A 21,184-nucleotide genomic window follows, 5' to 3' on the forward strand; every position below is an offset into this window, starting at 1 on the left:
GAAACACGAAAGCCTAGTTCGTGGTCTGAACTTGGGGTCAGTTGGCATCATCAGAACGCCCCCTCCCTCCTGCCTTTGGCATTTTCTTGCTCCTGTTCTTTGGCCTCCCCTCCCCCACCTGTCCCCCCTATCTTGGGTTTTCTGGGGCTTCTGGAGAGGGCTGCCTGTGGAGCTTAGCTCTGAGTAGAAGAGCCGGGCTCTGCCTTTTCCTGGGAGACGGACAGGCATGCAGGCGCCTCCTGCTGCGGCCAAACAGAATGTGCCTGAGCCATCTCCCAGAAGAACAGAGTCTTGGCTCCTGTCCCATCAAGCACAGCCAAGGACCACAGCAGGCACAACCCAGCACCACATCTGCAGACAAAGGCTGGCAGCATGCTTGTGTCTTTCAGCCAAAAGGTTTGTGTGTCCTCCCGATTCGCGTATCATGTAGTGAGCTGCCCTAGCGATGTTACACACACTAAATCTCGTCGGAGAAGTTAACACTAGCTGGAGCTGCCTATCTTTTCTTCCCACACTCAAACACATTGTCCTGCTGCCTGCCAGGGGCTGACATAGCACACATCAAATCCTCTCACTAAAGAGTCTTTGTGGCTGCAGCTGATGGAAGATTCTGGGTCTGCTCCCGGGCTGAGGGCCCGTCTGTAACTACTTGGATATTCATGGCTGTGAGGTGGTTACTTGTGTACTTCACCACCCCTCTGAGGTCATGTTTGGCCCTAGGTCTTTTTTTTTTTTTTTGACCAAATAAGTGTGAGAAGTGGCACAGCTTACCTCCACATGGACAGCTAAAGGACCAGGAGTGAGAGGGAGGGAGGGAGGGAGGGAGGGAGGGAGGGAAGGAGGGAGGGAAGGAGGGAAGGAGGGAGGGAAGGAGGGAGGGAGGGAGGGAGGAAACTGCACCACAGATAACAGGGTTCTGATGTGGAAAAAGAACAGGAGGGGAATCCTCCACCTCCATTGAAAAGCTGGAAAGTTGTGGAGTCAATCCATATTCCCCAGTACCCAGATGGCCAGTGGCCAGTGAGACTCAGGGTCTGGAATGTGAAGGCTGCAGGTTGAGCTGGGAACAAAGCCCCCAGAGCACACTCAGGTTGGCCCAGCATAGTGGAGCTGCAGCTGGGCTTCTGAACAAAGGTCTACATCACTTCTGAGAGATGACATTCACATTCCTTAGTCTGGTCAGCACCTGTGAGTGCCTCTGTCCCTCCGCTGCCCCTAAATCTTCATCTCATTGTTCAAACCATCCATCCATCTATCCATCCATTCATCCATCCATCTATCCAATTATGGTCCTGGTCTTGTATATGCTGTAACCATGATAAGCAAAAAGGAAATACATGTCTCTATTTGGATATCTTCTTTTGAAATACTTTTATTTCATTTTTTTCTAACAGTAATATAGAAACAAATAATCATAAAAATAAAACTGTAAATTATCTGTTGGTTATGTAATAGCACTTGGTATTGCTACAGGGGTAGATCTTGGATGATGCCAGGTTATAGCCAGGCCTGCCCAGGCTCTCTAGGGCTCTGTGATTGCTACGAAGCCCACAGAGGCATTGGACATGACCTTGTGGCAGCACAGTGGATATTTTGTGTCTCACAGGGAGTTGAGGGGGCATGGAGATGGTTAATGATGAAATCGCAAACAGGACTGTATAGTATGGTAAGTCAGGAAACACTATGAAAGGCTGCTAATATTGCCACTGACCTACAGACATTTCTGCATGGATTCTTCAAGCAGAATGAACAGTTAATGGCTTGAGCTCACCATGAAAGGCAGGGAGCTAACAGATACTAACTGCATGTAAGAAAACAAAGTGGCTTCCCCTCCCCCACTCCCCACCTTCCCTCTCATCACAGAATAAGATTCTCTTAGGATGAACTTGAGATGAACAGCTTAAGCTGAGACATCTAACTCATTTAAACCCATGCCTGGGACCAAGTCCCTCAGAGAACAAAAATAGGAAGATGATGCTGGGTTAGCTGAGCACAGACTGCTCAACCACATATTTAGTTACTGACCACATCTAATTTGACCACTTTGCTTTGCTCTAAGCTAAGGGTGTCTGTCATCTTCTGTAATGACTGATGTCTTTTTCCTTTTTTATCTTTTTGAGACATGGTCTCAGGTAGCCCAGGCTGGCCTGGAGAACTGACTATGTATCATAGGTTAGTCTTCTAATTCCTGCTCCTCCTTCCTCCACCTCCTGAGTGCTGGGATTAAAGATGTGCACTACCATGCATGGCTAATGATTGATTTCTTACAACCAGCTTGGCATTGTTTTTAGAATATGGGATGTGTTTCTATGACGTGGTGTGTGAGTGACTGGAGGCAGGAGGTGATGAGGCCTCTTGGGACCTGGCAGTGTTTTGTGTAGTCTCTAAGGAAGGGACTGGGGTCAAGGCCTCTGGACTTTAGGGCTTTTAAGAAATCTTGGCTACCTGGTTCTACCTTTTAAAAAAGAAACATGAGGAAGTGGGCTAGAAACTCCAGAAGCTGGGTACAACTACCGCTTTCCATGTGCTCTAGAGACCGGTGGTGACCCATTACCTGCGGCCACCCCTGTCCTGTTCCTAGTGTTAGCAACCCCTTCCCTCACTTCCCCGGCCATGAACTCATGAGATCATGTTGAACATGGAGAAACACTTATTTAACTTGCAGATTGCTGCGAAAGAACTGAATAGGAATGCCAAGAAATGTGATAAAGGAAAAGCTGAAAAGGCCAAGACAAAAATGGCCATTCAGAAAGGCAATCCAGAAGTTGCAAGAATGCATGCTGAAAATGCAACCTGTAACAAAAACCAAAACCAAGCAATCAATTTCTTGAAAATGAGGGATAGGGTTGATGATATGGCAGCCGAGTTCAAATTGCAGTAACAATGGGCAAGGTGACAAAATCCATGGCAGGTGTAGTTAAATCTATGGATGCTACATTGAGATGTAGGAATCTTGGAAAGGTTTCAGCCTTAATGGACAAATTTGAACATCAGTTTGAAACACTGGATGCTTCACCACAGAACCAAGTGGATATGCTGCTTCAGGAAATGGCAGATGAAACTAGCCTTTATCTCAACAGCAAGCCTCCACAGGGTCAGACAGGTCTGCTGGTATAAGTGTTGCTTCTACGGAACAGGATGAACTGTCACAGAGGCTTGCTCGTCCTTGTGATCAAGTGTAACTTAAAATGGATAGCTCAGTCAAGGTGTTAAATCATTGCTGTTGGTATGTGGGCTGTGCTTTTTTGTTCATATGTGCATTTGATACAGTTTGAAATCAGTAAAGCTCTCGCTCTGTCTATCAAGGATCTTTTGTACCTCTAAATCCCCCATTTAATATACATTGGTCATAGATTAATATATCCTTTGTTGTGCTGGTATAGCTTCCTTTTTTCATAGTATCCTTGGGATATTTGTCATGAAGAGACATTGAACTTTGTCAAGGTATTTTCTGCATCTGTTTAGATTATCATGTGATTTATAGTATGCTTAATTTGTGTACTATGTTACATCTGTTGATTTGTATATGTTGAGCTATCTTTGGAACGAAACTCACTTGATTATGGTAAAACAAACAAACAAACAAAAAACCCACAAACTTCCTGGCTCTTTGAAATCACAAGGAAGAGACCATTCAGTCATACATGACCAGTCAGTTATACCTTCCCATTCCACTCTCTCCCTGGGTGTGCTGTGGCTTGTATGAACACAGCCCATGGGGATTACCAGGGAAAGGAAACAATATATACAGAGAACAGTCGGTGTAGACTACAGGACTGTGACAGGTGGTAAGTGCCAAGGGCCCACCATCCAGGCATCATGCTTCTCTCCCTCTCCCAATACTTCAAATTGCAAAGTGGGGAGAAGAGGTGGAGCCTGAAAGGGAGGGAGAGAGAAGTTGGCAACTTAAGGATTTGGCAGAAAATCAGGACCATCTTTTGGAGTTGAAGTTCACTGACAGGAGATCCATCTAGGCCTGACTCACAATAATTTCACACCTTAATATTTTACTGCCACTAAGCAGCCAGGTTACTTGAGGGAAGCCATTCTATTTCCTGGCTTCACTTTGCCCCTCTGCTAATGAACAGGCTTCACCAGACACACCCTATGCCTGAGAAAGTTGTGTTAACAGGATTACACGTGGCCAGATGTGCTGTACTAGATCTTCCCTGAACCAATCAGCTTAACAATATGCTGATCACAAGCTTGCTGCTAAGGAAAAAACACTTAAAACTAAACCCCAAACTCTGTGTGGCTTACTCAACTGGCTCTCCATTTGGACAAGAACCAGACGGGTATTAACGAGTTAGCAACACATTTGTTAACAGCCATGGTCAATTAAAATTCATTGTTTTGGTCAGGCACAGTCTTGAGAGAGGCTCAGGATGGGCTTCTGGACTCTCTGGGGTCTTTGGTGATGAGGATAAGGTGATGTGGTGACATCATCAAGTCCCACCAGAAATGCCCCTGTCATGTCCCCTACAGTAGAATTCACTTGGGGGAAATCTGTGTCCTGTCTGCCTCATTTAATCACCAGTGGTCTGGTAGGTATTCTCCAGGAGATGTGAGTGGCAGCAAAATAACCAACGTGGTTATAGCTGGAGCTAGGGGAGACAGCAGGGCCTCTGGGTTCCTCTTCCAAAGCTACACAAGGTGAATGCATCATATGTCAAAACAGAGCAAGCTGGAAATAGCATGGCCTTGTAGCACCAAGGCTGAAGTTCAAAGCATCAGGGCAGAGCTCCTTCCCAGGGATGCTGGTGGCCGTCAAAGAGAAGCCTGTGTCCCCATGTACCATCTTGTTATCCCTTTAGGTTTTCCTGTCCTAGCACATCCCTGCCCAGGCTGCTGAGTCACCTACTTGGGGCAATTAGAGCTAGAACTAAGAGGTTAGTAACAGTACATGAGAGATGAGTGTGTCTTACATATCTAATCTTCCCAGCTTCTCCAGAGGACAGCTTTCTATAGGAACAAGCTTGGAGGGGGGTCACCTTTGTGATCCAACACCATAGCACCAGTGATTCTAGGACACAGGAATGTAGGCCACAGAGGAAGGCAGGCCATGGGGATCCTGCTGAGACCTCTGTCTTATATAGCATCTGCAGACTCTTTGGGTATTGAACATGAAGAGCCAGGTATGCAAAGCTGAAGCCCCTGGTATATGACCACCAGGTCCTGGGGCCTTCCATTCCCCAGCATGGTCCCAGGGAGACCCACTTTGGGTAACTTGGTTTGAGCCCCCTCTCTGTCTCACCCTTGGCTCTGGTCCCTCTTCCATCCCAAAGCCTCTCAGCAGAGAGAGAACCTTCTGGAGTTGATGTTCATTTTGGTGACACCAATGAGCTTGAGTGGTGTGGAAAGACTGAAGGAGGATGCCAGAGGGGACTCGCAAAAGAGGTCAGACAGCTCATCTCGCTCCTCCAGCTCATAGGCAGCATCGTTGAGCATCCTCCGGTGCAGGCGGCAGGTCTGCTCAATCTTCAGCTTGTTGATGTCTCCACGGAGGCGCATGAGCTGCCTGGCCAGCTGCTGGTCCTGGAGCCGCATCTCTGCCTGCAGGGGAAAGGCCAGATGGGAGTTAGCCGGGTATGTGGGGACTGTAGCTCGGTGAGCTCTGCTGAGGACACCCATTAATAGGAATCCTAACTGATGTCATGGATCATGGACAGGTCCATTTGGCAGCAGGCATATTTCCTAGGTCAGAGGGGAGAAAGGACACTCCGGTGGCACAGGAAGGTGCCATCGCTCAATGAAGCTTTCTGCCAGGCTAGCAACTATGTCTAAATCCTTCTCCAGGCCAGTCCTGGCTTAAGGTCACCTCTAGCTCATGCCCATTCTTGGGTGTTCAGTAGATGTGCAGGTGGAGTGAGACTGTGAAGAGCAACAGTCATCAGATTCGGAAGCATAGCTTCTGGGTGGGAAGGAGGGATGTGATGGGCAGGACAATGAGGGCTTTCTACTGGGACAGTTCGATTAGGTCACATGTGTGGGCTGGCATAACATGCCTATTATTTGGAAATTCTTACTTTATATTGTATTTTCATCATATCCACCTACTACTACCATGCTCCAATTTTCCCACATGCCTTCCCACTCCAACTTTCAAATTCTTGACTTCCTTTAAAAAAGAAATTTATAACTCTGAGTCCAGTCAGTGCTGTCCATACACACATGGGTGTGGGCCATCTGCTGGGTTGTAGGGCCCTAGCAGTGGTCATGTGACTCTCCCTCACTCTGCAGTCTATTTTTTCTTTCTTCATTCATCTTTTTTTTTTGTTTTGTTTGTTTTTATGAGACAGGGTTTCTCTGTATTGTTTTGGAGGCTATCGGTCCAGCCCAGCCTTGAACTCACAGAGATCTGCCTGCCTCTGCCTCCCGAGTGCTGGGATTAAAGGCGTGCGCCACCACCGCCCGGCCTCTTTCTTCATTCATCTTACAATGACATATGGATGCATATCTTAACAAAGTTTCCTAAGAGTCAACATAAAAATGAGCTGATATTTACTATGAACCAGGCATAGCTAACACACTAGAGTTAATCCTCATGATAGCCTATGGAGTAAAATTCTTAGCTTGGCACAAGTCACAGATGGGAAAGTTGAAGTCAACTGTCAAAAGGCCCTTGGTGGTAAAGCAGGGGTAGGGGCTCAGACTGTGGGTACCCATGAGTCTGACAACTCAATTCTGCTCTTAGTAGAGTGGATCCTAAGGTATAGGGCTGCTCAAAGCTGGGAGAGCCTGGGGAGGGTTTCTGATGGTTTTTAGCACGTCTGTTTCTTATTAGGATGTACTGAGAACCTCTTTCAGCAGCGCTTTTCAAAACCCATCTATGGGCTGGAGAGACGGCTCAGGGGTTAAGAGCACTGTCTGCTCTTCCAAAGGTCCTGAGTTCAATTCCCAGCGACCACATGGCTGCTCACAACTATCTGTAATGAGATCTGGTGCCCTCTTCTAGTGTGCACACAGGTAGAACACTGTACACAAAATAAATGAATAAATAAATTGGAAAAAAATAAAACAACATCTATACCCCAGAGCCTGTGGACTTCACAGTCCCCCCAGACACCTGCAGTGGAGGTCTATATTTTTCAAGTGAGGATACTGGAATTCCGAGGACTTCAAGGTGCCCTTCAGCTTCACAGTTGTGACTAGGCAGAGACAGAATGCAGCTGTGATCTCACTTTGTGGGCGGCAGGGTTCCTTTAACAAAGCTTTGTCACTAAGACAGGGCACCAGCTGTTACTACTTGACCTGAGACCCAATACCATCTTGCCATTCACTCTGCCTACGCCCCGCAAGGCTATTGTTTCAGTACCTTTTCCATCCTCAGTCTTAGCTCTCCAGGTGCCTGGAAACAAAGGAGCCCTGAGATTCGGGAGGGATGCTCCCGTCGTTATGCAAATGAAAGCAGATATTCTCCTTCTCTCCATTGGTTTGGAATACAGCCCGATGCCATGGAGAATGTTAGTGACTTCACTAGTGAGCATTCAATGTTCTCTCTCTTCCTCACACACACACAAAGCACATCAATAATAAACCTTTTTCTTGGATGTGAAAAGGTAAGACTCTAAAATTTGAAAAAAAATGTAAAATCTATAGAACATAAAATGTATCATCTTGATCATTTTGAAGCACACAGTCCAGGAGTGTCAAAGACATGATTGCTGGTGTAACCACTGCTGCCCGAATCGTCCTATAGTTCTCAACCAAAAGATGTGTTCACTAAAAAAACATTCTCAACCCCTTCCTCCAGCCCCTGACAACCCAACCCCACTCCACCGACTGTGTCAATGACCCGATGGTTCTAGAGAGCACCCTCCTGCTCTGTCACCACGAGTAGGCTCCCACAGTGTTTGTGCTTGTGTGACTGGCTTATTTCATTTCCCATCATGCTCTCCAGGTTCACATGGCTGAGAGGCTTTTTAAATGAACTTTCCTTAGCAATGCCTAAAGGACACAGATCACTGTGGATAACGAGAATGACAAGCTCTGTACCCCAACCCTGGCTCCCTGCACTGTATCTGTGCTGGCTCCTGCCTCTTCCCTGACCCCAGGCCAGAGGCATCACATGTATGTCTTACAGACAAGGAAACTAACTCAGGCCCAGCCCTCCTGGGAATGGTGGCACTCAGATCCCTCTGGGTCAAACAGTGGCTTTCCTAGGGACTGGAGGTGACTTTTCTGGGAGACCCTGTTGCAAGGCGCCCCCCCCCACACCTGCTCGCTGAACCAGTCACTAACACTTCCTGAATATCCACCCACACTTCTTCAGGAAGGAGATGGTGAAGTCTCCAGACCAGACAAGACACTGTGCATAGTAACCCTAAGGCAGTGGCTGACAGTGGCCACGTGCTTCACTTCCGGCCAGGAAGAGACCCACAGGAGTACCTAGGCTGGTGCCCTGGTCCTGAGACTCCAACCTAGGGAACTCAACTGAGCACAGGTCAAATACTGTCCTCTAAAGCTCAGTGTAGGATGTATTTATTTCCCCACCCCCACCCCCAGGGTGGCCTGCCCTACCTCTGGGGAGGCAGGCACAGGCTGGATTCAGAGCTGTGGTTTGCTGTTCCAGTGATTCCCACAGTCAGGGCACAGCGCCTGGTAAAAGGGTGCCACTGGTCAGGGGCTTATGGGCACTGTAGGGTCTCCAGAGACCTGAGGTAGTGGAGGCAGCCTTTCTGAAAGAGCCAGTGCTGTCGGCTCAGACTCCTCGGCTGCCTGTGGACACTGGTGGTTTTGAGGCAAACGAGAAGCCTCTTAGGAGAATCGGCCTGTTTCTTCAGGTAGAAGACGAAGCCCCCAGGGTGGGATTAGCTAACTAAACAGTAATTACAAGGCTCTGCAAGAGAAGAGATTTCCTAACTTCCCAGCTCACTGTGGGGTAGGAGAGGTAATGGAGATGCTGAGGGGGGAAAGCCAGGGAGGAGAGTCTGCTGAGAGAATCCAGACAGAAAGCTCCCAGGTGAATGTGTCCCTGCTTACTGGGAAGAGATCACCAACCACACCAAGTGCTTTCATGAGGAGAAAAGAGAAGTTCGGGCCTGCCTTCGGCTGGGGGCAATGAGAATGATGGCTGTAGACATCCCCTGGATGTCTTAAATAAGCTTAGTGGTTACCATACACATGACCAGTGGTTTCTTCCAAAACAAGTGGAGGCAAGGACTCCAACAGAGACCTGTGCCTATGTTCACAGCAGCACACCCCAACTGCACAACAGATGAACACAGTCAATCCATGCTCCGGATGCTAGCCAGTCTTAGCAAGGGGGAGAAATTCGGACACATGTCACAATGTGGATTTGGGGGTATTGTGCTAAGTGACATTAGCCAATGACAAAGAGACAAATATATGACCCATGCATGTGAAGCAGCAGAACAATTACATTCTGTGACAGACAGCAAAGGGTTTGCCAGGGCATGGGGGTTGGGAATCAGTGTTTAACAGCCAGCACAGATAGAAAGAGAATACCAAGGTGGAAGCCATTTGTCTAGTCCTTAACAGTGGGGCTCCTGTGGGTACCATTTCAGCCTGAGAACCTCTATTTGTCTCTGATGGATGCTAGAAACAAGTGGTATGAGGGCCAGGAACTGTCTCAGCACGTGTGAAGGGGCAGAATGCGTTCCATTTCCACATGGTTGGACAACAGAGACCTAATTGTTGAGGTTTGCAAACACTCTTTGTATTCTGCTCTGGTGTTTGTCTAGCTTCATCCAAAGGTCAGCCATTGTTATAATCGGACATGTATAATGTCAGCCATTGTTATGACCAGTATTGTGTTGGAGTCCATGTAGAACCAAGACAATACAGGACACTTTAACCTTAGTTTGACCTCCGAGAAAGCCAGACTGATGAGGGTGGGTGGAGGCAGGTGGTATGGGTAAGGTGTCTCGCTCAATGGAAATCTGAGTTTCTGGGAACCTGTAGAAGGAAAACCTCAAAGGTTCCCAGAAGCCAGCTCCACATTGTGAACTGGTTTCCAGGGGAGATACAGCCTCAGGTGGAGGTGGAAGTAAGCTTCATGGAGAGGTTGTCTCTGAGAGGAGGCGGCTGGGCCACATAGGTAGGAGTGGGCACTCCTGACAGCGGGGCACCCTATTATCTGTAGCCCCTGGCCTGGGCTGTGGAGTGGAGAGCTGGCATCTTGGCACATGGGCTGGTTCAGGAGGGAGGAATGAGACCATTATATTGCCAGACAGAGTCAGGGAAGTTAGACAGTCAGGGAAGGCCAGACTACAGTCAGGGTTAAAAAGAGAGCTTAGGACCCTTCAAGCCCTCCTGGGGAATTCCCCACTCTACCCAAGCATGAAGCTCTCAAGATGTGATGAGGTTTTCAAACTTGGAAAGTCCCCAAGCTGTTATCTTCTCTATGAGAGGTTGGACTTTCAGAGCTACCAGGGGCTCTGGCTTCCAGTCCCCAAACAGCCCCTTACTAGGGGAACATCCCTGGGCAGGTGTAAACCCTGGCAGAAAAGGGAAAGGGATGGCTGCCCCTCACCCCTGCTTCATCAGATGGCAGCTGGGGTAGGAAGCAGGGAGGTGTGCCTGGAAGGGGCCCACAACAGAGAGAAGCAGGAGAGGTCAGGAGTTGAGGACTGGTAGGGACCTGAGTTGACACTCAAAAGAAGACTACACTGTAGCAGGGACATTTAGGGAAAGGTGTCTCAAACCACTGGGGAAATGCAAATCAGAAGTACAGCAAATCAGAAGTACAGCAAAGCTGGGTGTGAGGGCACACATCTGTGATTCTAGCACTTGGGAGGTTGAGACAGGCAGATCATGAGTTCGAGGCTGGCCCAGGCTATGTCATAAATTCTAGACTAGCTTGAGATGCAGAGTGAAACCCTATTCCAAAGAACAAAAAAAAAAAACCAAACAACTACAACAACAAAAAATCCACATCAAGATATCACCTACCTCAGTAATCATATCTACTATCAAAGAGACAGGAAATAAAAATCCTGGTAAAGGTATAAGACAGAACTACATACCACATACATACACACTCCCACACACATTTGAACTCATACACCCCCCCACACACACACCACTGTAAACAGACCTACCTACCTTGACTATCTGAAAAGTTAACATACTCCCATGTTTACTGCAGGAGTTGACTAGAAAATCCACCAAGGGAGGAATGACCTTTTAAAATATAATTTATTATCTGACTATAAAACTGTGAAACCTTCATGTTTGCAGCAGCGTAGACAGAGCTAGAAAGCACTGGGTTAAGTGAACTACGCCACACACAGAAAGACAAATACCACATGTTCCTACTCACTTGTGAAAGCTGAAAAACAAGTTGTACTCTAAGAAGTCCTGGAGGCTTGGAAGGCGATGGGGAAATGAGAAAGACTGGGTAAGGTAATGGGTATGAAAACAGGGGAAACCCATCCTAGCATTCTTTAGGTAGTGCTGAGGATTGAACCTAGGGCCTCATGAATGGGAGGCAAGCACTCTACCACTGCACTACAGTCCTAACTCAGTTCTACTAGTCTGATCATACCCAGATAGACAGTCTACAACAATTTAGTATCTAGTTTGGATAACTCAAGGGGAATTTGAGTGTTCCCACAACAAAAGGGGTAGTGCTTGAGAAAGTGGAAATGCTAACTTTGATTTAACTACCACACACTGTATCTAATTATACTACCACACCCCACAATAGATCCACACATGTTGATTTAAATATATATGTATATACATCTCTATATATACATTATACACATCTCTATGTACACACACATATCTAGACATGTGTGTGTGTGTGTGTGTGCATATATATGTTAGAAAGGGATTATCCAGCCTATAGACATGCTTCAGACTGAACTAACCCTTTTGATACTTGAGATCACTATAGCTGGCCTCCGTGTTAGTGTAAGACACCTCCTCATACTGACTGAAATAATTAAATTCTTAGAAAGAGGAGACAAAGCAGAGTTGACTTTGAAGAATAACACAGCAAAGCGTCAGGAGTTGAGAGGGTGTGTTGAGGAAGCAGAAGGCACCACCATGCTCTCTGCTTGAAGGAGCAGTGGATACGGCAGCCATTCGGTTTTGAGGCTGGGTGGATCTGAATTCAGGTCCCCACGCTGATAATCAGTTCTCTCGTCTGTAAAGGGGGGGGTGGTAATACTATCAGCAGCGGCCACCCTGGGAGGTGGCTGTGAGCATCATGAGTGGTGACAGGAGTAAGCACACACAGTACTACTGATCCTGGCCTGTAGTTCCCCCTCTTTATTTTCCTTTACCAACACCCTGACAGGCAGGTACTTGTCACCCCTGTTTTACAGTGATAAAATCTGGGAAGATTAGGTAAGCTGCAAGTAGGATACAGCAGAACTAGACAGGAAATCTACTCTAATAGCAGATGGATGCTTCTCCCACCCCACCCATGCCCAGTTACTGGGCCAATCGCTTTACAGTCAGTTACCTGTGGGTACTCAGTAACTCCCCAAACCACTCCAGATTTACAGTATGGACTTCCACAGAGGCCAGGAGGGATCTGTCCTACACAAATACCCTGGCTGGTCTCCCCTCTCCAAACCAGGACTCTACCTGCAGGTCCCTAGGTGATGTCTGCCTTCACTTGAGGGAGACTCTCTGAACACCAGACCCCATCCCACCCACCTCAGCTCCACAGCCCAGTTGCCCTGAGCCGCTCCCCTGTCGAACTGTGAAACACAGACTCCTTTGTTCCCTTAACACTGCAGTCAAGAACAGGGCTGTGGGCAGGGCCTTGGGATGGGGGTCAACTTCAGCCTATTGTCACAATTCCTAGAGCTCTCAGGTCCCAGAGGCATGTCTGGGGATAGAAGACCTTAGCTCTCTCGGTCTAGGAGACTCCTATGAGTTCCAATTGCAGTGGCAAGACAAAAGAACCCAATACTTTTCTCTTTTTTTTGACCTTTTATTTTTAATAATCCCATTCTCCTTGGTTATATACAGTGTTTCTATTTTAGAAATTTCTGGAAACTACAGAAAAGTAGAAATAATATTACTAAGAAGAAATGAAGATCACCACTGCTCTGATGTCTCCCATACCTTTGTCTATAAACTCTCTTATTTATTTACTTATTTGTTTGTTTGTTTTGAGACATGGCCTTGCTATGCAGCTCTGGCTGACCTGACACTCTCTATATAGCCCAAGTTCTATATAGTGAATTCTATATAATGAATGTAATTGGCTGTTAACAGGTGGAGGAGACAAGCCTTGGGCAGACAAATGCCTGGGTTTCTTGTGAGTGAAGGCCCACTCTGCTGGTCTCCAGTTGGCTGCCTCTGAACACTTTACCATCTTCCCTGAGACAGAATGGTCCCAGGGGCACGTTCTGAGGCATGGCATGCAACTCTGCAGGACCTTCTAGGAACATCCTCTTCTGAAACCATAAGGGTTTGAACGTGGGCCTTCGACAGCATGTGACCCACGACATGAACACGTGATTGGTCTCTGAAACAGGAAAGACTCCTGGACCCTGAGTCAGGCGGGTGCCATCCTAACAGGCTTAGCCACATCCTTTGCTGCCACTTAACCCCTTGGCCCTAAAATTTTTGGTCTTTCCCAACCTCTGTCTTCTCCTTTATAAAATGGGAAGAGCAAACAGCCTCAAGCTTCTGGGAGCACTGCATGAAAGTGTTCTGGGTCTTAGAGTCCTCTCTCCACCATTGTCACACACCTCCACCCCACACAGTGAGTGTGACCTGTCACCTGTCTAGGCGTCCAGCAGATAAGGATAATAGGAGCTAGTGTCGTATGTGCCGGAGCCATGTGTTTGCCTAGATTTACCACTGAGAACTCTGGCTGGTGACCAAACTAAGGCGCCACCAGAGCCTGGATCTCCAGCTCTGACACAAAGGTCCTGCCTGGTGAGTACCAACAGGTTTCTTATTATGTTTTCTAACAACTATAAACACCTTTTGCCTGCAGGGATCAAACACCTGCAGGAAACTAACAGACAGTGTAGGTGTTGTGGATTCCCGGGTTCTCACCACAGAGTGCACCAGGGACCTGCAAGGTTAGGCTTTTACTTCTGTCTGCCACTGACAGAGCAGAAGGTGTTCTGGCCCCTGTTTCTTATCATGTCTGTCATGGGCACTTCTGAGCAAGACCACAGAGACAAGACAGAAGGCAGGCGTCTGACTGTTGGTGGCTCAGTCCCAGACCCAGGCCTGAAGTTGGTTCCTTGACCAAATGGAACTACCACACTCAGCTGGAAGGAGCTGACAGACTCTTGCCACCCAGGGCCATAGCCTTCCCACCACACCCTTCCAAACTGCTACCATCTCATCCCAGACCACCCATTGGGCTGTCTTCACTGCAGGGGTAGAGTTGGGGGTTGTGACCTTGTGGTAACCAGAGCAGTCTGGACTCAGCAAAGGAACATGATAGCTATTTTCTAAGACCCTGAAAACCATGAGGTTGGATCTTAGCCTGGGGGTATCAGGTGGCCCCAAATCACCAAGCACAGAGGCGGCCCTGCCTGCCACAGTTGGGTGGTGACATGGCCTCTTGATCTAGTGGGAGCAGATGCTAGGCCTTAGTTGGATGTCATATAATATGTATGGCTTGAGAATCAATGAATGAATGGAGACCCAGGATGGAACCAAGGGAAAGAAAGAATATCAGATGGGAGGTCCCTAAGCTTAAGTTGTGGGTCCTATTTCTGCCATAGCTACCTACATTCGGCCCAAGGCTCAGCCTGCAAAGGGGTCACAGTGAGGTTGCTCAGGCCAGAAGTCCAGGAACCACACTTCTTCAGAAATGGCCTCATGACCTTTGAGGGTTTGCTTCCTGATATCCCTGGTACATTATCTGAAGGAAAAGTCACTTGACTTTAGGTCAATGGGGATGTTGCCAGAAACACCCCATATCTTGGGGTGAAAGCCAGGAATGAATGTCAAGTGGGATCCTCCAGCCCTTCCTTTGCTTTGAAACTGTTCAGATCCTGCAACCCCTCTCTGCTGGCCCTAGAGGAGGCAGGGGAGGGTAGACAGTGCTTCCTGTCCCTGCATAGCCTGTCTCTGAATGAGGACACATTGACAACTGTCTTCCTGGAGGACTACCTGGTAGACAGGAGGCACAGTGTGGGTCACCCTCTGCTAGGACCAAAACATCCATTAAAACCAGGGCCTTGAGTCAGAGGCCTAATTGCATCAGAAGCTGAGGCATGAAGATTGCAAGTTCAAAACCTGCCTAGGCTATAGAGTGAGTTCAAGGCCAGAAACTGTGCAACTTAGCAAGACCTTGTCCTAAAAGACATACTAGAAGGAGGTTTGGGGATATAGTTCCACGGGAGGGTACTTGCCTAGCATGGCAAGGAAGGTCTTTAAATTCAATCATCAGGACTACAAACAAACTTCTGTCGAGTTGGGTGTTTGGCAGTATGGAAGGGGAAAGTCCATACACTGACTGGAACTAGAGTCTTAGTCTGTTTCCTTGGACACGTGGGAGAAAGTATAAACTTGCACAGGAGTCTGACAATGTTCAGGGAGGGCAGGGGTGCCCAGGTACAGATAAAGTTTGATTCTAAATTTAAACAAACGCAGCATAATGAGGTTTTATGCAAACTACTTTCACTGGGGCCTTTAAAATGGGCAGATTTAAAGGTACCTTGATGGTGAACACATGGTGAATTAGAAAAGCAGCACAGAGCTATCTTAACTGAGACAGAGAGAAGAAAGCATTCTAACCCAGCTTCCAGTTAAGTGTTTGCTTGTGTCTGATTTCTGACAGGGGGCATGGGGGTCCTCAGATCAGCACTGGAGCTGCTGCTGGCCCCCAAGAGGCTATCTCTAAGCAGATGGGGTTCCTGCATCATTGGTCTGGGTGGGAGTGCTTAGTGATGAGTTCTTCACTAAGACCCCTTTGCCGTCTGAATGTGGCTTTGTGGGACAGATAAGGTAGGGACATGGTGTGGAGCCCAAGCTTGGGGACTCCTGAATCTGCCCTCTGAAGTCTTTCCATGGCCCCTTTGGCCTCTTTTCCTTCCATGGTACTCTAGGTGTGGTATGGCATATGACATTTAGTGTTCCTTAGAATGTATTGGAAATTGCAAACCACAGACCCCCATCTCAGACCCACAGGATAGAATATTCAACTCTACAAGAGACTCAGGGGGCTCTATACACACATTGGAGTTTGGAGGCCAAATGGCTTTTCCAGAATGTTCAGCTGGGCCTTCCCCAGTAAGGCCAGCACAGCAGACTCCCTCCTGCATTTCTCAAAAGTGACGGGTGAGTTCGAGCCCCAGATCTCTCACTTCCTAGCTAGGTTCACTGACCCCCAGGAGCTTTAGAGAGTTTATCTACACGACGAGAACGCCGCAGCAAGTGTCCAGGGCCTTTGTAAGATGGAATGGAATGCAGGGACTCTCATCCAACCTTGGTTTTCTCTGGGCCTCCAACCCACACATTCTGTTGACTGCTGGCATCCCTGTGAACTCAGTTTTAAGAAAGTCAACTGCAGATGCAGGATGCTGTATTCTGTGGCAGCAGCTAAGACTAGCATTGGCACAGTGACCTGACGGCCCAGGCTGCAAACACCAGCTTTCTTATTCCCAGCTGCATTCCTCTCCGAGCCTTTTTGGTCTTGAATAAGAGAGTTTGGGAAGACAAGGTCACATGGCAATGAGAAGTGAGTAACTCCCGTGAAGTACCTGGCACACAGTGAGCCCTGTGACACATCTCTCATCACCGTCACCATCATTACCCACCCCTGCTCACCCGGAGAATAGAAAATGTTATGCAGATATAAGGCATGTTACTAATGCACATATTTCTTGTGCCCACATCAGACAGCCTTTGGCAACCAAATTAGTCCTGACTATGACTGCCCTGCCCTGGGAGCCTGCAGTCTGAGTGATCCTAAGTATGGCTGGCCTCCACTTAGCCAGCACACTCTGGGTGGGGCACCTTGCCGTGCTTAATTTTGACGTGTCCTGGCAATGGGCATAAGCTTGCCCCACAGATCTCAGACAGTGTGCTCAGCTAGGCTGCGTGCAGCTTTAACCAACCCTTAAAGTCTCTAGATCTTCAGCATCACACCCCAGGTGTTCTTTCCAATAGTCTGCGGTGTGGCCGAGGCTTTGAGATCTTTCCAATGCTCCCCATGGTACTTTTCCGTCTAAAGGATGATGGGGGTATCTAGGAAGTTTGAAGGAAGCCCCTACTGTTTTCCATTCACTCAGAGGAAAATTTTCTCTACTGCCCTCTTCAAGGGGAAGCCTACAAGGAATGTGAACACATTGAGACAGAAAACAACTCTGTCCCTATAAGCAATAGACTCTCAAATGAACTCAAAACCAACAAATTGCATCCTTGGCTAAGGGGAGTATTTTTTGTTCCTCTGAGAAAAACAGATGAAAGCAGGTTAGCCTCAGGAATCCAGGGTACCACTTTCAGGGTCTGCCTCTGGCCCTGCATGTGCATCTCTCCACCTCTCGTGCTCTTGTGAGCACCCTGTGGTCACAAAGCAAGAATTCACAGGTGCCCTGTCTTCTGTGCAAGCAAGCACACCCATGCTTGACCCTAACGGCATGCACAATGGAATAATGTGTTCTGGGCAGTCTCAATGTCAACTAAAGAGGTTCACAATTAATCAGACGCCCAACCTCCTGAGCTACTACCACCCTGAACCCCAATGCTTTATTTCAGCCCAAGAGGAATTTCAGGCTCTAGTGGAGAGATGTCTTGCAGGACTCGGCAAAACAAACCAAGCCGGCCTCTGCTTTCCTGTTGGCCGGGGAGTTACCACCTGCTTTGGAAGGCAGCTGCCCTTGACTGCTGGCCCTACAGGTGACTCAGGGGAGCAGCTAAAGCTCAGGAGAGGCTTTGTTTCAGGTCCCAGTCTGCTAAGAAGCCACGATTATGGAGGGACCTAGTGGTTTTCCCGAGGCAGGATGGGAAACTGTGGGCAGAAAAAGGATCCAGCTGCTGTGCCACCTGGCATCTTCTGCCTTTGCCCACTCGTCCCATCTGGAATGCCTGACCCACCCTGACTTCTGGGCAGACTCTTACTCAACATCCTTTGCCAAAGTCCTCACTCAAAGCGTGATCAGTCCTGTACCCCCTTCTGGCGGCTCTTGAACACCTTGAATTATCAAAACAGCTCTTCCCACACTGAGCCCAGTACTTACACCTATAACCCCCAGACTGAGAGCCCTTCCCAAAGTCTCTCACCCAGGGAGACTTCACCACCTAGATAATGTCAACTCCCAGCTCAGGGAAAGAGGCCGCCTGCTTGCTGAGTGAGTGGTGGTCCCCAACCTGTAGCCAAGTGTAGTAGACAGGGAGAGGGTTTCTTAGAGAACTCAGTACAGGCAAAGTCAGAGAATCCCAGCTGTCCAGGACTCAGAGCAGGAGACTCTGCTCCTGGTGGGAAAAGGGTAGGAACACCCTAATGTGGCCTCAGATCCTTGGGGAACACTTTCTTCCTCCATATCTTTGATTAGGAGCTGCCTGACCCAGGCCCCATGTATCCACTGAGAAATAGGATCTACCCTTTGCCTAATTGGAAGATAGATGTGCAAATAAAAACCAGGAAGACATGGAAGGGCAAACACGGGGAGTGCAGACACCGTCAGAAAGATGGAGAGAGATAACAAGCTTGGCACACTTTCTGTATGGGCTTCTCACTCACCAGTTCCTTTCTGAGCCAGGTTATAGCTTCATCGATACTCTGGAAGCCTTCCAGCTTGCCCGTGGTCAGTGGCCTGTCGCCTTGGCTGTCACCCCTGGCAGGTGGGAGAAGCCCTCTGGACTCCCTTAGAGGTATCGAAGGCTCTCCACCTCCACAGGCTCCCTGCTCCAAGCTTGCATCTTGCTGGGCTGCTGACCTTGGGAAAGGCCACGTCTGCTCCTCCAGCCTGGCCTGCCATTCCAGGTAGGAGGGTCTTCGGGTCTCTAGCCTCAGTTTCTCAGTGAGGGCCTTCAGGCTGAGGAGGTGGTCATCTGGAGGTGCGGCTGGCCCTGCCGGCCTGTCTTTCTCACTCACATCGTCCACTTGGATCCGCGGCACAGACATTCTCTAGTCTGCCCTGGCAGCCAGACATGGGAGGTGGTGGAGGCCACTCGGGAGGCTTGCTGGGTAGCAAGGTCAAGTCCTGCTCTGCAAGGGCCTCATACAGCAGTGGCCATGGCTCCTGAAGGCATTGTTGGGACGGGAGTGAGTCTCAAGGCTTGGCAGCACCTGGAGCCAAGCAAGGCTGTAAAGTGTGCCTCCCTGAGCAGGTGTGGCTCAGGGTCTATGATTTGTCCCGTAATCCTGAGGGGCCATGCTTCACAGAAGGCAGGATCAGACAAGCATCAGCAGGAATCTTTGGGGCGGCCTCCTCCGGGATCTATCTATGCTTGCCAGAGGTGTGCAGGTCGCAGGTGATGGGAATGCCTTCTTTGGGGGGAAGTGAGCCTGCAGGACAGAAAAGAATCATATCAGCCCTGGCTTCACCCCCCCAAGGTGGAAAACTGAGGTCCAGGGGAACAGGGTGTCTGCTTGCCAGTTCTTGGAAAGAAGTGAGGCAGTTTCACAGACTTTATGCAGAGCAATTGATTGAACCGATAGAGATTTACTGTTTGTAAAACCACTCTCCCTGGCTGAGCCCAAGGAAGCCCTGGCAGCAAGTTTAGAGGCTTGATTTTAACACCCAATACACAGAGGAAGAACCTGAGTCTCTAAGAGGCCAAGTGACTCACCAAGACAGATCCCTCAGTGAGAAATAGGGGACAAAGCCATCTGGTCTGAATATCAGGACAGGTCTCTCCTCGGGGCACGTCCTCAGAAGCAGCTGACTGACCAAGTGGGACTCTGCACAGACTCAGGACAGGTGTCTACTGCCTCTTAACCACCCTCACTCATCACAGCTGCACCTTCCATCCACACACAGCTTCCGGCTCCAACAACAACACCTGACCTCACCTCTTCAGAGGAAGCAAATAAAACGGCATCCTGGGCAGGAAAGAAGCTGGCGGCTGGAGCTGGGCTGTGAAACTGAAGGAGACACATGACTCACTCTTTTGGAAAGATGTTTCTCACGTTTACCTGGAGAGCTCAAAGGGCAGCACCACCTCTCGAGGGATCTGTCTGTGCTCTGAGATGACCACCTTGTCTCTGGTGATGGGTGTAAGCCAAGACTCTTAGCCTATCACACCGCAGTGTAAGTAGAGAATTGGCTGTTAGCCTATCACACCGCAGTGTAAGTAGAGAATTGGCCGAGTGAGAAGCAGACCTGAGCCTCCAGCTTTAGCATCTCATGTCCCAGGAGATCCGGGCAATGGCCCATCAGAGTAGAAGGCACATGACTTGAGCGTGGGCTTGACACATAGCTGTACTGAGTCCTATACATGAATGAACTGAGGTGGGACCGCATCCAAGATAAGGCTCAGATGGAAAGCTATAGGTTCAGCCTGTTGGAGCACATGCTGGGGCTGGCCTTGTGTGGAAAGAGGAGGAAAGAGAGGTGTTTATTGACTTTGTGTGTCTTTGAAAACCCCATACTTCATGGGGACACAAATTGGTCATGCCGCTTTTGCGCAGGTAGCATCCCCACGCCCCCTAACCCTCGATGGTGATCTGCTTTCTATTTCTACACATTTTCTTCCTGAGAGTGCTCCATCGTTACACCGTATAGGCTCAGCCTTCTTGCCGTTAGTGTCGTACATTTGAGGTGCGGCTGCATTTATCAGTGTTTCATTCTGCTTCATTTCTTAGCGAATGGATGGAATACAATTTGTCTCTCCACCTGTTGGAATGCATGAAACTGTTTCTGCGTTTTGGTGGTCATGAATAAAATCAGTAAAAGAAGTAAAAAAAAACCCCATGTATTCCTGATCAAAGAAAAATTAATTCAGGTGATAACTTACTGCAGTGACAGGCAGACAGAGATGCGGGTTTAAGATGGGGGAGGTGCAGGAGCAAACTGGCAGGCTGGCCATTGAGGAGGATGGTCTCCTGACAGGCACAAAGAAAGCAAGAGCAGAACTTTCTGCTCAGGACCACTCCTGCAAGCCTAGGCTGCAGGGAGAGCTCACCAGAGAAGCAAGGGCTGCCCTCCCTCGCTAGGGCATCACTAGGGAATGAGAACATTCCATCCCACAGACAACAGAGAAACCCAGTCTCATTTCTTGCCTTCTCCGGGCAGTGGTACTTGACCCCTCCCAGGGATTCTCAGCTCACTACGTGGGCCAT

General features: G+C 48.6%; 1 protein-coding gene and 1 pseudogene across 4 annotated transcripts in view; one reads left to right on the top strand and one right to left on the bottom strand.

The window, feature by feature from the left end:
- Window positions 1–1,356: 1,356 nt before the first annotated feature.
- Window positions 1,357–21,184, bottom strand: part of Fam167a (family with sequence similarity 167 member A) — a 33,820-nt gene continuing 13,992 nt past the window's right edge. For 2 of the 4 annotated variants that reach the window (XM_013117203.3, XM_040740673.1), the window contains 2 exons: window positions 18,641–19,408; window positions 1,357–5,553 (listed from right to left, as the gene is read on the bottom strand). In XM_013117203.3, the coding sequence (XP_012972657.1) occupies window positions 5,290–5,553; window positions 18,641–19,024 (648 nt within the window). In that variant the 5' untranslated portion in view covers window positions 19,025–19,408 and the 3' untranslated portion in view covers window positions 1,357–5,289. Of the gene's footprint in view, window positions 5,554–18,640; window positions 19,409–19,692; window positions 19,831–19,915; window positions 19,988–21,184 lie in introns of those variants that run through there. The other 2 variants (XM_040740672.1, XM_021230222.2) reach the window with 2 other exon arrangements.
- On the top strand, window positions 2,630–3,182 carry LOC121137853 (annotated as a pseudogene).

Source organism: Mesocricetus auratus, unplaced genomic scaffold, assembly GCF_017639785.1.
Source record: "Mesocricetus auratus isolate SY011 unplaced genomic scaffold, BCM_Maur_2.0 Super-Scaffold_100707, whole genome shotgun sequence".
NCBI lineage: Eukaryota > Metazoa > Chordata > Mammalia > Rodentia > Cricetidae > Mesocricetus > Mesocricetus auratus.